The 14,213-nt window shown below is 37.3% G+C and overlaps 1 protein-coding gene across 1 annotated transcript; it reads right to left on the bottom strand.

Annotated features, from left to right (window-relative positions):
* Window positions 1-718: 718 nt before the first annotated feature.
* LOC145118495 (calmodulin-binding transcription activator 6-like) lies at window positions 719-7,915 on the bottom strand. The gene is made up of 13 exons (XM_079054198.1): window positions 7,489-7,915; window positions 6,712-6,837; window positions 6,515-6,630; window positions 5,757-5,845; window positions 5,590-5,635; window positions 5,339-5,441; window positions 5,132-5,245; window positions 4,973-5,031; window positions 4,610-4,861; window positions 3,785-4,485; window positions 3,090-3,648; window positions 1,420-1,734; window positions 719-989 (listed from the first exon to the last, which is right to left on the bottom strand). Exons 1-13 carry the CDS (start codon window positions 7,550-7,552, stop codon window positions 939-941), a joined length of 2,595 nt encoding a protein of 864 aa, XP_078910324.1. The 5' UTR covers window positions 7,553-7,915; the 3' UTR covers window positions 719-938.
* Between the last annotated feature and the right edge of the window lie 6,298 nt (window positions 7,916-14,213).

Here is a 14,213-nt window from a genome sequence, read left to right as displayed (position 1 = left end):
GCGGACCAGTCATACTGTAGACTCGGAGAGTGGACCAGGTGGACTGAAGGCCCGGTGCGGGCGGACCAGTCATATTGTAGACTCGAGATGCATGTTGTTTGCTTATATGTTTATATGTTATGGTTATATCGGTATGGCGTTGGTATTTTGGGGGTAACTCACTAAGCCTTCGAGCTTACATTTATCGATTATTGTTTCAGGTTCAGCGGATGACCGCGGGAAGGCGAAGACGTGACCGTACACTTCCTCATATTTTGATTTGGATTTCTGGGATACTCTGATATGAAACTATTTTGAAAACAAATTGTAATAACTTAATGGTTTTGAATGTTTTAAAAAGTTTTAAATTGACTTGAATTTTATGGATGTTACACGGGAACCGGCAAAAACCGGAACCGTATTTTGCTATTTCTTGAGGACCGGTTTCTACATTGAAGACACGACAAGAACCGGTAGGAACCAGGAACCGGTAGAACCGACGGTCCGATTCGGTTCTCGGGCCAGGTTCGGTTCGGGTCGGTTCCAACCGAATCGTTTCTTTTGCTCATCCTTACATGAAATTCACGATTGGTTTGATGTTTAGTTATACGATAAAGGAAACCCAAAACAACATTTTATGTGTATAGGTTTTATATATATTAATTGTACGAAAAGTGAAATGATTATCAACTTTTCAATTTCCATTCCAATACGGGGTAAGAATCAAAGTACAATGTGATTGTTAAAAAATAAATTTTTTAAAGAAATTTCACACTACAAATCCATGATGCCATTTACACTCATACAAAGCCCTTTATTGATAATTAGAACTACAAATTCATTTAAACAAATGGATAAAACTAATAACCGAAGTTGAAAATATCTACTTAATCTACACATTTACAAGATATATATATGCCGTAAACACAATCCTATCATACTCATAGACCACACACCTTCTATCTTTCCATATTTATTGTAGCTGGATTAAGAAGCTCGTCATACTCCAGCTGCAAAACAACACAACACCACAACTAAATAATTCATATTCTTAAAATAAATGCTTACATTTCGTATAATAAAAATGGCAAAGTTACTTTCACAAAAAATACCTCTAATACTAACCATTACATAATCCTGAGTGTTGATCCAAAATTATCTTTTTCGGTGAGACAAAAAGCTGCAACTTTTGTCTCATTACCGCTATTTTCAATCGTGACGATATACTCGGATTAAAAATTAAGGGCTATTTCCAACCAAGACCATGACCATGAGAATGGTATTTACGTCTTTTGCACTTTTTTAGGTGGGACAAAAAATTGCAACTTTTGTCCTATTGACATCTATCTAACGCGTACAACCTGATTTGTCATGTCATATTCTGTCCTATCATTTCGTACATAACAAGGACATAACAGTGTAGAGTGATAATATGCATACCGATGCTTGGCTAAGTGCTTGTTTCATCTTTCTATATTCTTCTTGAGCTCTTTTGGATCGAAACATGGCTTGGACCCGAATAATTGATCTCTCTACCCGTTCTTCAGCTTGTTTCCTACTCGCATTGTAAAAATTTTCCTCCACAATATTTTCTTCATTCTCATTATTGTCCACGTCATCATTATTTGGAGCAACTTGAAGACCTCGAAAGCCTTTCCGTTTAAGTCGCCAACGTAGAATTGCTTTCTCCAACACTCCCACCGACCACACTATCTTCTTGTATTGCTTTCTAACTTGGAAACCACGGAAAAATGCCTGCATCAAAAAAAAAAAGCATAATGTTTTATTTTTCATCATAGATACAACTAGGGATGATAATTTGGCCCGGAAACCCGAACCGAACCGAACCGAACCGAACCGAATTATGCCCGAATAAGCAATTCGATTCGGTTTTCGGGTATCTATATAAGGCTTATTCGGGTTTCGGGTTATTCGGTCCGGGTTACCCGAATAAGGGCTTATTCGGTCCAAAAGGACCGAACCGAATATGAAAAGTCACATTTTTTCCCCTTACACAATTGCTTAATCGGTCTTGTGTTCTATCGATCGTTACCCAAAATACCCACGTAATACACCAAAAAAAATCAACGAAATCGATTGAGAGTAGCGTATTACACCAAATCGACGACATTACCCTATTGTATCTCGTATGGTAAAAGGTATAACTTTATTATTTGTATACTTTTTTTTATAATTATATTTTAACATTTTCTATGTTTATGTTGATAGATATTTTGGGACTGCAGATCACTACCGTGGCGTCAGAGGCGGCGTTTAGTACAAGCGGGCGTATATTGGATCCATATCGAACAAATTTGTCTGCAAATATAGTAGAGGCTTTGGTTTGCACTCAAGATTGGGTAACGAAATCAAGAAAGCCAATTGTAGACAACATTGATGAAATTTTGAAAGACGATGGGGTTGCGAAAGCTTTAGAAGAGGCGATAAAGAACGGAGATGGAAAGGGAAAACAACCAATTAATATTCCCGAATAGTTAATTCGTGTTTGAAAAATATTATTTTGGATATGGATAAAAACTTAAGATTCATATTTTAATTTGGGTGTGGAATGTTTAATGTTTAACTTATATACTTATAGATAGATTTTTTGGTGTTTTGGATGTTTAATGTTTAGTGTTTAATATGTTGCTTAATAACTATATCTTAAGATTGTGGTGGTTGGATTTTACATTTTATATATCAAGAATAGTTAATCCGTGTTATTCGTGTTTATCATAAGCTACAAAAGTCATACAAAATACAATATTTATAATCACATTGTAAATGTTGTTTGGGTTATTTGGGTTATTCGGCTCCTTAATAATATTGTACATGTTATTTGGGTTATTCGGGCCGGAACCGAACCGAACCGAATAATACCCGAATCGAACCGAACCCGTCTTGCTTATTTGGTTCGGTTTTCGGTTCATACAATTACCCTTATTCGGTTTTCGGTTTATTCGGGTTCGGGTCGGTTCGGTTCCGACCCGAATAACATCCCTAGATACAACTAACTTTTGTTGGTTTGTTTATTATAAACAAAATCTGAATATGAGTAAAGGACTAAATTACCCTCAACACAATAATCATCAAAAGAAACAGGGGCTTACTTGGATTTTGATGGCTTGGCGGCGCTTATTGAGAAAATCTTTTCGTATTTTCCAAGTACGAAACCGATGCTGTATCCGTACAGCAGCCGCCATCTGTTTCCTGGTTTCATGTTTCCGATACGCATGTTGAATCCTCATTGCCGCTATTATACACCGCGCTTCATCTTCCGTATTAGCAAACTCCACCGCTTTTGACCTCAATTTAAACGACTGCTCCCTGAACGCCGCCTGTATCCGGGCGGCGGCATCAGCCGCCCGCCGATACGCCGCCAAGGTATCCTTCAAATACTGCTCCTCTTCAGTGACCGGCTCATCGGCGGCGGTAGAATCATCGTCTTTTGGGATTGTACTTTGCAATGAGCCGCTAACGTTTCCGGCTAATGTCATGGCCTCGAAATGGGCTAATAGGGCTTTTTCTGCGAGAAAAGCTGCTAACCCTTCGTAACCATTTTTGGATGCAAGATCCGCGGGAGTGCATCCGCCCGGGTTTTTTGAAGTCGGGTCGGTTACTAAATTCGGATTCGCCCCTGCTGATAGAAGAGATGCCACAGTTCTTTGCCTGGAAAACAAATTTAAAGGTTTAATCAGTTGAAAAGTGCATCATAGATACAAGTAGCTATAATAAACAACATACTAGAAATACATTGCTTGCATTTAACCCTAAACGATGAAGAAAAATGGCAATAGAATCTTACTTCCCATAATGAGCAGCCCAATGAAGAGCAGTCCATCCACGTTTATCACGAAAATCAATCGATAAACCGGACCACGAATACGGAAAAATAGCCCAAGTGTAATCCAACACAGCACACAAATGAATCACCCCTTGACCTTCATCATCACGTTCCGGAATCTTACTCCCCTCTAATAGTCTTTCCAAAAGCCATTCAAGTAACCTATTTTGTAAAATAAGCTCAAATAAACCATTTTTCGCTCGCGCAAACGGTATCTTTTTCCCCATAATCGAATCCACCAAAACATCCCAATTCTTGACAATCGATCGCGTTTTATGAGCAAAGATTTTGGCCTCTTTTATGATCTTTGGAGGTACGTGACTCGATAGGATATTGAGGCTTCTTGATGTTGAAAATAGCAAATGAGCTAATCGCATTTTGACTTGGAAATCTTCCCATTCGGTTTTTTCTTGTGAAGAGATTGTGAAGTTTTGTTGTGTAGGTGGGGCCCGGTATTCGAATGGGATAAGTTGACTGATGGGGGTTTGACCATCGGGAGTGATGAAAAGGTTGACTATTCCTGGGGTGTGAGGTGGCATGAAGCACCGGAATACGCCAGGCTGGACTGTTTCGATTGGGACACATATGTCTCCACATACGCAAAACAGATTTGAGTTTGATAAGTGGATATGTTCTTCGTGGAAAACTCCAACCACTAAAACCTACAGGAAAGAGATTAGGATTAGAAAAATAATTAATTAATTAATTGAATCTAGAATATTGTAAACTACAAGTATTATTTTGTAGTGAATGTTAAAAATTGTTATATAAAATTATAAATAGAACCTTTGTTTCTTCTTTAGATGAAGCCCATGAAGGGGAGACTTCAGTTATATTGAATATTTGCTCCAAGGATTGTGATTGGCTACTTGGATTCCTAACTGTTTCTTGACCAATTGGATCATCAATCACAAGAGGGGAGTCAGTGTCAGTCATGTTGTAATTCATCCATCTTCCAAAACTATCTTGATTTTTCAATCCATCCTTTCCCATGGTGTCTAAAATGTCATTGCTAGAATTTATAAATCCAGGGTCCATCTGTAAATAAAAAAATGTTACAAATTTTAATGAGAAACATTATACACTTAATTACTCTTTAGGGTCAAATGCAAGAACTAGCAACATATTTTCATTGGATAGCCTACTTACAGTATTTACAATTCCATTTAGTCCATATTGGTCATCTTGATCAAAATATGGTATGTTTCCTACAAAGAAAAAAAAAAAAAATTCACATAACGATCTATAAATTTTAATCAAAATCAATTATTTAAAGGATTAAGTTTTACAGATAAATAAAGTAAATACCTCCTTCGGGTGTGATTAACTTGTTGGAGTCATTTGGGACCACAAGATCATCCCATTCAAGCGTGTTAAGTTCATGAAGTGTCATTTTATGATTTATTATAGTCTCATTAGGATCTGCAGACTCACATAAAAGGGTAAAATAGTAATTTAAAAAAAAAAAATATATTATAACAAGTTGTTAGTAAATTACTTAAAAAACTAACTTACCAATATTATAAACCTGATCAACCCCATCATGTTCTTCTGAGAGAGTCCATGAAGCGGGTGGATCTGAACTGGAATTTGATTCAATAGTTGGGGAACTTTGTAACTGCATAATGAGTTTATAAATATCAAGAAAATTATATACTTTAAAAAATCTAAATTTTTTATTCAAAGTACATTGCTATTTTTTGTATTTAATCCTATTTCTTAATACTCAGCATATAGGATTAAGAGCTCTTTTGATGGGGACAAACCTCCTGGGTGTCACGATAATGAACAAGAACAATATGTTCCAATTTCCTGCAACATAAGCAAAGAAAATGGAACGTATTTTATATGGTAAATATTATTAATGCAAAAAAAGAAAAAGAAAAAGAAGGGTTTATATTCATAACCCATGTAATCTCCAATTTCTTCGTACTTATCAAGAAGCCAGTAACATCTGCGAACAAAGGTTGATTGATCTTCACCATGTGCATAATACACATGAATCCTTTCATCACTACCAACCTATATAAATAAGGTTGACTCATCAATCATATTATAACAGAATTAACTAATATTTTCGTGTAAAAGTAAATTAAAAACAAGCCTCCTGAATAAAAATAAAATTGAAGTAACAACCATAAAATGAACTTGAGCCTGATTCCTTTTTTTCCTCATTAAGTTTTGTATGGATAGAGTGGTTGAATGGGTAATGATGGGTATCCGGATAAATGGTTGTATACATAAGGTCCGAAAGAGTCTAAATGACCATTTTACCCTTACATTCCAAATAACAAATTTCACAATATTCATCAATTCTAATGCGAGAGAAGTTGGGAGGGTAAAAGAAGAAGGGCAAATAGGTAAAGGGTTGGTGACCTTAAACATCAAGCAATGTTTTTTGACTTAACTAACCCATTATAATTTTTTTATACATAGATCATAGATGATGTTTTAAATGAATTAACATAATTACGTAAGCTATGCCATATTTCTATTCCTCAAACTAGTTCTTTTAATAATTTTTAGGTAGCAGAAACCCTTATCATATTTTCTTGTCATTTTCTAATATTCTTAAAAGTTCCATCTTTTATGTGTTTTTCAACAATGGAATCCCAAAAAAGGGTTTAAAAAGGTGCAAACATGAATAGCTTTTTGCATGTGAAAATGTGCAAAGCAGCAAAAAGAACTCACTTTCAAGTGTTCATGAGCTTCTTTGACAGTTTTTCCATCTTTTTTCTTTTTCCAATTATGCCCATCCCTCCGGAAATTTCTTAGCATCTTACGATCAAATAAGACAATAGTGCCACCTATTTGACGTTTGACCCCATCTTAAACGAGAAACATAATCTCAAAAAATCAAAAAACGAAAAGATGAGATAAAAGTTTACTTTTTGGCAAATTCACTGGCTTCACATGAATGTTGAAATGCTTGTGGTTACAAAGCATTGCATGGATCTCATTTGGCCTAAGCCATCTTGTTTTAGCTTCTTCAAACATGGTGGGTACATCTAAATCTGTTCATGGAAGAAAAAAAACATGTTACATGGTGGGTATATCTAAAACAGTATACCTAGTACTACAAGCTCTAGTTTTTAAAAAAAAAAAAACATAAACAAATAAAAGTAGATCATTATCTATTAATAGAAGTACATACATACTTCATATGTAGCTCAATAATAACCAACAATAGACACTCCAATTCCAGCAAAAAAAATAGGGCAAATTGCTACATATAGCAACAGAGATCCTCTACATCTTTATTGGTTACTAGACTATCAAAAATCATTATTAAAACCATCCAACTTTCTAAAATCGTTGTAAAAAGCATTCAATTCAGGTTCTTTGGTCAAAATTTCCCAAAATAATTAATTTTGAAAAATCAGTTAGTGTTAGGATAACTCCATCTATCAGAAATAGTTTGTTCTAACTTCTTAGATACCTACGCCCATCGTTTTGCCATATTATTTGAACTGGATTAGTTATGATGTAAAATATGTTGCTCTATTGCAATTTTGCTCGAAATAATATGAGCATGAACAACATTTTCAGAGAATAAACTACAATACATACTCACTCTCAGTTCCAGTAAAAAGTAAGTATGATGACTATGAATTGTTCTTGTTCATACATAAATATATGCAATACATACACAAATTCAAACGCACCTTGCATGGTTTTGAAGCCATGAATCTCTGAACCAACAAGTTGCGAAGGTACGGCAGGTTCCATGGCCAAAATAACTTCAAAGACTATGAATTCTAATGTAGTCTAAAACAAAACACAAAATAATTCGAAAGATAGGAGAAACTATTCCGATGATTTGTTGCTAGTAGAAATTAAGTAGACGGGGTTTAGCCTTTGACTAAAGATTGAGCTAAAGCACTTGATCGCTGCAATCTCCGATGACCAAAATCAAAGCTCGGCAACCATTAACTTGCACAGAAACGACGGAAGAAGAAAAAAACCCAAATTGTACGAGAATTCAACTGTAAAAGCGACCAGAAGAAGTGATGTTTGAAGGAAAAATGCGACGTGAGGGATGGACCAATAATGGATGTTAAAAGCGTGGGACAGGGTGTTGTCAGTTCTGTCTGTATTTTCTTTGTACGAATGTGATTATTTTTATAATACATTTCCGTAACAAATAACATTGTAAATAAAATAGACAAAAAACAAAATAACTATATTTTTTTTAAGTTATTTATTTATTTTTTTAAAAAAAGGCAAAATTATAGAAAAAAATAGATAAAATGTCTATAATAGCTATTTTTATTTTTATTTTATCACAAAACAACCAAAAAAATTAAAAAGAAAATACCAGTTTAGCCACAATTTTCGCAAAGGGAAATTGACACTGTAACACAACGAAGTTTTGGCTTTGTCCCGGATTGGTCACACAATTTTTTATTCTTGTGCAATTAATCCCTCAACTTTCAAATTACCTGTCAATTATGCCATTTTGAGCAAGGAAATTGGATGAACCAGTTACGTTGCTTACGTGTTAATTAGAAAAACGAATAAAAAGAAAATTGCAGGCCACGATGACAGTTCCACGTATTTATCAACTTAAATGAGATGAGTCGAGTGTAATTGAGAGAGACTTAAGTTCAACTTTTAATCGTCATTTTCATTAGCAATACTCAAAAACCTTCAACCAGAGCTAGGGTTTACAAGTCCTCCACATATCGAAGTGAAGTAGGAGGAAGAAGAAGTTATGTCAACCTCGAACCCCAATGCGATATTTCCGATAGTGGAACTGAACTTTAAGGGGGTGTTTATTCGATGTCCTTTATCTTACACTAACGATATGAATTTCAACTTCACAGATCATGATTTTTCTGGTATGACACACTTAGAATGTATTACTTTTCTCGAACGTTTCATGCAACTAGATTGTAAGAAGCTATACTACTGTGATCCAGGTGCTCCCCTTTTGAGTGACCTTATACATATCTCGAATGAAATGAAATATGCAGGTTTCAACTTTGATGCATATGGAACTGATGGTCAAATATCCCTTTATGTTGATCATATTGGTGATGGAATAGATGATATATTTGAGTCAGAAGGAGGAGATGATGACCATGACTCTTGCATTAGTGGTGGGGATGATGACATAGGTACCCTTAAGGATGTGACAGTGGATTTTAATGAGGAAATAGTTACTATGAATAGGACATGTAATGATGAATGAAAGTTGTGACATCCCCATTTTTACGGCCAGAAAATAGCGATTTTTTATGCTTTATATAAAAATCAGAGTAACTTTTTAAAGAAAGTGTTGCGGAATTTGTTCCAAAAAATATGATAAAGATTTTATCAAAGCATTTCCGAAGAAATGTATTTCATTATATTAAAACCTTGGGATGTCATTGTCAATACATATCAAAAGCATAAACCAAAACAACATAGGCCTTACAACATTTATTTATATCTACTAGCCTATAATCCATAAACTCTCATCCGATCATCACATCTATGCTCTTGTGCCACTACCTGGAATACAAGAAACTGAGTGGGTCAGGCTTGGGAGCCTGGTAAGCACATATGGTTTTCAACCCACAATAATTAAGTTTATTAATTTCATCACATCAATCAACCTGATTACCCATTCCCATTATCCTTACTTTCTGTCCCTAAAGCATCTAATTCAAGGGACCTAACCTAAGGATTTTCATCGGGATTGACACTACTGCTAAGGGGGTTCCTCAGCGATATATGTCCGTAAGGAAACCATGAGGGAGATAGAGTACACCGTGAACACATCGTTCACAAACACATACATGTTGCGAGCCTGCTAGCGTTCCACTAGACTGTCTAGAATAGTCTGTAGTCGTCAGCTATACTCTGCTAGATGACTGGATCATCATAAAAATCGAGGCCTCTCATCATTTTATTTCATCAAACATCAACCTTTTCATCTACCCATGTTCTACCCAACATATTCGTAGATATAAAATACATATATAGTTTGAATCATTTAAAACATGCATAAATCGTTCATCCAACATAGATATCAGGAACACAAATAATATGCACACATAGCACGTAATTTATATTAAATACTTCATATCTATGTGTAAGATGAAAGTAACTATGCACTCACTTGTTAAAGTGATGATTCCAAACTCGGGCATCAGTCCGCTTCTAATAATTCTATTTTCCTTCGACGAAACCTAGTATCATTACCGCTAGGTTTTAGTCTAATATTTATCGCGACTATTTACGAGCGATATTGTTTTATAAGTGTTAAACAATACTTTTCAACCAATATGTACAGATAGGGGTCAGACATGAAACACCGGAGGGCAGGACCATTTTGGCATTATAGCACTTCTGAAATCCAACAACCCTATGCCACCCTTCAAACCATATTCCCCGTACTGCGCGTAGTTAAAAGATATTATAATAACACTTTGTATATTATATTTTATAATATATTTATTGTTTATAAGTTCATAATAACGATATTGAACTTAAACATAAGCTATACTTAAAGTAGGGCAAGCATAACTCACTTACCGGGAGGTTTGGCTAGGAACCAGGCTCTGCGGGGGCAGAACTTCCAAGCCGAAAAGCTCTTCTTTTCGGAGTCTTCTGGCGCTCCAGGACTCGCCTTTTAGCACTCAGGAAGTACTAGAGGTTGGGGAGGTTTAGAGAGAGAGAGAGAAGGGTTATGGTGTGAAGAAAAGTGGCAGCCCTCGCATCCCTTTTATAGGCCCTAGTCCTCGGTTATGCTGGGCGTACTTCGGTACGCAGGGTGTAACATCCTGTTTTAATCCGATTCATTATCGGGACTGTGACCCGAATATATGTTACCAGGAGGCTTCAGATATTGGGGAAGAAAGGTTTAGACCCATTTGAGTGTGGGTAATGTAGCTTAGATGATCTGAGAGTTCGGTTTGTGTTTTTGGAGACTAAGGGTATATCGGTAAAGTGACAGTTTGAGCCTTTTATGGAAATAGATTTTTGTTCGGAAAGTTTTATGGCAAGGGGGAGTTGATAGAAAGGTAGAGCTCTTAGAGACCTTTCCGTGGATATAAAGAACGTCGAAATCGGAGTTGAAACGAAGAAGTTATGGCCGTTTGAAGTTGGAGTGGTTCGGGTGAGTGATCGTTGACTTGTTGACCATGCTCATTTAAGGCTCACGACGTGAGCATGTAGAGATCATGTAACACCGGGTTCCTGGTATGTTTTTAAATTATAATTTTATTCATTTTTAGGCAGGAACTCGATGAGTTGGAGGCCCCAAACTCGTCGAGTAGGAAATGGATTTGGACGCGGGTTTTGAAGTCTACTCGACGAGTTGGAAGCCCCAACTCGACGAGTAGGACTGCTAGAGTGAAACCCTAATTTCAGGGTTTTGCACCCTATTTAAACACATTAATCCCTAAAGGATGGCCTCATTTACATCCTCCAAGTCTCAAAACCCTAGCCATGAAACCCTAGAGCTTTGTGTGAGCTCGTGAGACCTTTTTGAGAGAAAACTTGTGCTTTTGAAGCTTGCGGAAGAAGAGAAAGCTAGAGGACTCAAGAAGAAGAGAGTAGATCCAGAAACTTCACTCCATTTGCAACATTTTCGGGTAAGCAAGTATCAAACTTGCTTAATGATCTCTTAGATCTCTTCATTTCACTTTTATGGGATTTTTGGTCCAAGAATGTTAGCTTTTGGGAAATGGACGACCCAAGTGGGTATTCTCCCAGATCTAGGACCTTGAAGGGCTGTTATGGCATAAAGGTGCAAACTTTATGGCCATTGGAGCCCCATGCAAGCTCTAAGATGTCATTTTGGCCTTTTAAGCCTCAAAAGGCCATGCATGGAGTTAAAGGCAGAAACTTTACGGGTTCAAATGATGTCTAGGGTCTAGATCTCAGTTTGTATGCCTTAGTTCGAAGTATATATGGCTTTTGGATCAAGATCTAGATCTTGAAGAGTTAGGGTTTGAGCTAAACCCATTAAATGAAGCTATTAACGGGTAAAGTTGGAAACTTTACCCTTAAAAGGAAATTTTCAATGTATAGAAGAAGTGTGGAGTCCAGATCTGAAGGATAGGAGCTTAATCTATTAAGATGGCTCAACAGACTGAAGAACTCGTCGAGTCCATAGAGGAACTCGACGAGTTGGGTTGAAATGTCCCGATTCTGTAAAAGGAAAACTCGACGAGTTCAAGGATGACTCGACGAGTAGAATGAGAAAGTCCCGATACCATGGATAGGAGGATGTAACGCTGTAAATTTTCAAACAAAATTTTCATTTTTAAATCACATAAAAACTCAATATCACATTTTCTCAAAAACCACAATGTATCAATTGTCAAAAACACAAATCAACAAAACAACTGATAATATCCCATAATCCTCAAACATAATCTCGAACAAGTGTGTACAATCAAGCCGGCGCCTTCCCGCGATCCCGAGAAGTACCTGAAACACATATCACACAACACGGTAAGCACGAAGCTTAGTGAGTTCCCCAAAATACCACATACACAAATAATAAGCCTCTCATGGATATAACTCGGCATGGACCTCCGGCCATGCGTCTTAGTGAGGACCCTCCGGTCTCATAGTTCGATGTGGACCCTCTGGTCATGTGTCTCAGTGAAGACCCTCCGGTCTCACAGCTCGGGTTGGACCCTCCAGTCTTGTATCTCAGTGAAGAACCTCCGGTCTCACAACTCGGTTTGGACCCTTCGGTCCTAACTGAGTAAAGCACAGAATAATATAACATATATCACAAACACAAAATGCATAATATCACATAACTCAGTATAAGCACAAAGGACCCTCCGGTCGATGACTCAATAAGACCCTCTGGTCACTTAGTATTACCACTCAGGTAAGTATAGTGAGAAGACTCACCTCGTAAGTAAAGCAAGTATGTCTCGTACTCGAACCACCGGTCTAGCCTCCGCCTAACATATATCGTAAATGAATCTAATTAATAAACGACCCTCAAGATGTTTGGCTAAACCCACTACTAATTCTCAGAAGGATAAAAGACCATTTTACCCTTCCATGGCCTCTAAAGTCCACAGTTTAACCAAACCCTAAAAGTCAACAAAAGTCAACAGCAAGCGCATACGCTGGGCGTACAGCCCTTTACGCCGGGTGTACTACTTCACCATGTATGCATCGGGAAACTTCAACGCTACGCTGCACGTATCTGGGAGTACGCTCAGCGTACGTCCCAAACTCACTTTTCCCACTCTCTTGGTCTTAATCCGTTAAGACCATAGCTATACTCTCAGATCTGGACTCACTAAAGGCTAATACTCCATAAAGCTTGTGACTTTAAGCCTTTGCATGTCTGAGAAAGTCTAAAACCCATAAACTCTCACTCCTTACTCACAAAAGTTCTCATATACCATGCATGGAGAGATCTTAACGTCCAAGATCCTATTTTTATGAGTCCACTCCACTAGAGACACTTAAAAGGACAGGTATTAGGCTATGGAGTTCAGCAAACTCATAAAGCTTCAAGCTTTGGGACATAAACCCTAAAATGAACCACAATATGCACAAATCAAAACAATGAGAAAGCTTTGAGCTTGATACCTCCAAATGATGCACCAACTACAGGAAAACTCAGATCCAAATCTTGGACTCCAACTCTATTCTCTTCAAAGCTCCTTCTTCAGTCTAAGAATCCCACAAAGAACACTCAAAAGCTTCAAATGGCCACTCAAGCTAAGACAACGACAATTAGGGTTTTGAGGGGAGTTGAGTACTGGAAATGGTGGCAAAAAATGACACCATCATGTTCCTTAAATAGGGACACACCTCACAATTAGGGTTTTCCCTCTGAGCCTAGTACGCCCAGCTTACCCTCTGGTACACCCAGCGTACTAGGTGGATTTCGCGTCCAAATCACGCACATGAGTACGCTGAGCGTACACATGCGTACGCCCTGCATACTCAACTACCACCTTTTCTCAACTAAGGGCCAAACTATAATTTTCTTTGTCTTTTTTTATTACTTAAATTTGAATAATTCTACTAATAAATTTCAATACATATCGATGGAAGGCAAATGGGCAACAAGCTGCGCCGCAAGCCCTTTCTGGATGGAAAAACTAATTTTTTTGAGAACAACATCTGTGGATCTAGGAGATATGACATTAGAATGCATGACCCGTTGAACTCTGTTAAGGAGCTCCACCGCCTCTGGTGCGAGAAAACCAAATGTATCAAATGCAAAAGGTACAAACACATGTTGATTTTCTATACATGAATTCTCGTGCTTTGCCACTTTGCACGTAACGGATTTCAAAGCGGCATGCCCTGCTGTGAAACCCCCACTCCTCAAACCAAAGAGAGGAGAGACCCCAGTAAGATCCACACACACGTGCTTCCCTCCTACCCATCCAAAGACAAAAATGTCAGCCGA

Source organism: Lactuca virosa, chromosome 6 (genome assembly GCF_052849685.1).
Source record: "Lactuca virosa cultivar CGN04683 chromosome 6, Lactuca_virosa_CGN04683_v6, whole genome shotgun sequence".
Taxonomy (NCBI): domain Eukaryota; kingdom Viridiplantae; phylum Streptophyta; class Magnoliopsida; order Asterales; family Asteraceae; genus Lactuca; species Lactuca virosa.
This window is presented reverse-complemented; position numbering and strand designations above follow the sequence as displayed.

What these genes read in the sequence shown, in the direction of transcription:
- LOC145118495 (XM_079054198.1), bottom strand. Translation starts at nt 7,552, where the DNA reads ATGGAACCTGCCGTACCTTCGCAACTTGTTGGTTCAGAGATTCATGGC. An exon ending in TGATCAGGTTTATAATATTG is followed by an intron (nt 5,246 to 5,338) that starts GTAAGTTAGTTT and finishes GTGAGTCTGCAG; the next exon opens with ATCCTAATGAGACTATAATA. An exon ending in TAAATGGAATTGTAAATACT is followed by an intron (nt 4,862 to 4,972) that starts GTAAGTAGGCTA and finishes TTTTATTTACAG; the next exon opens with ATGGACCCTGGATTTATAAA.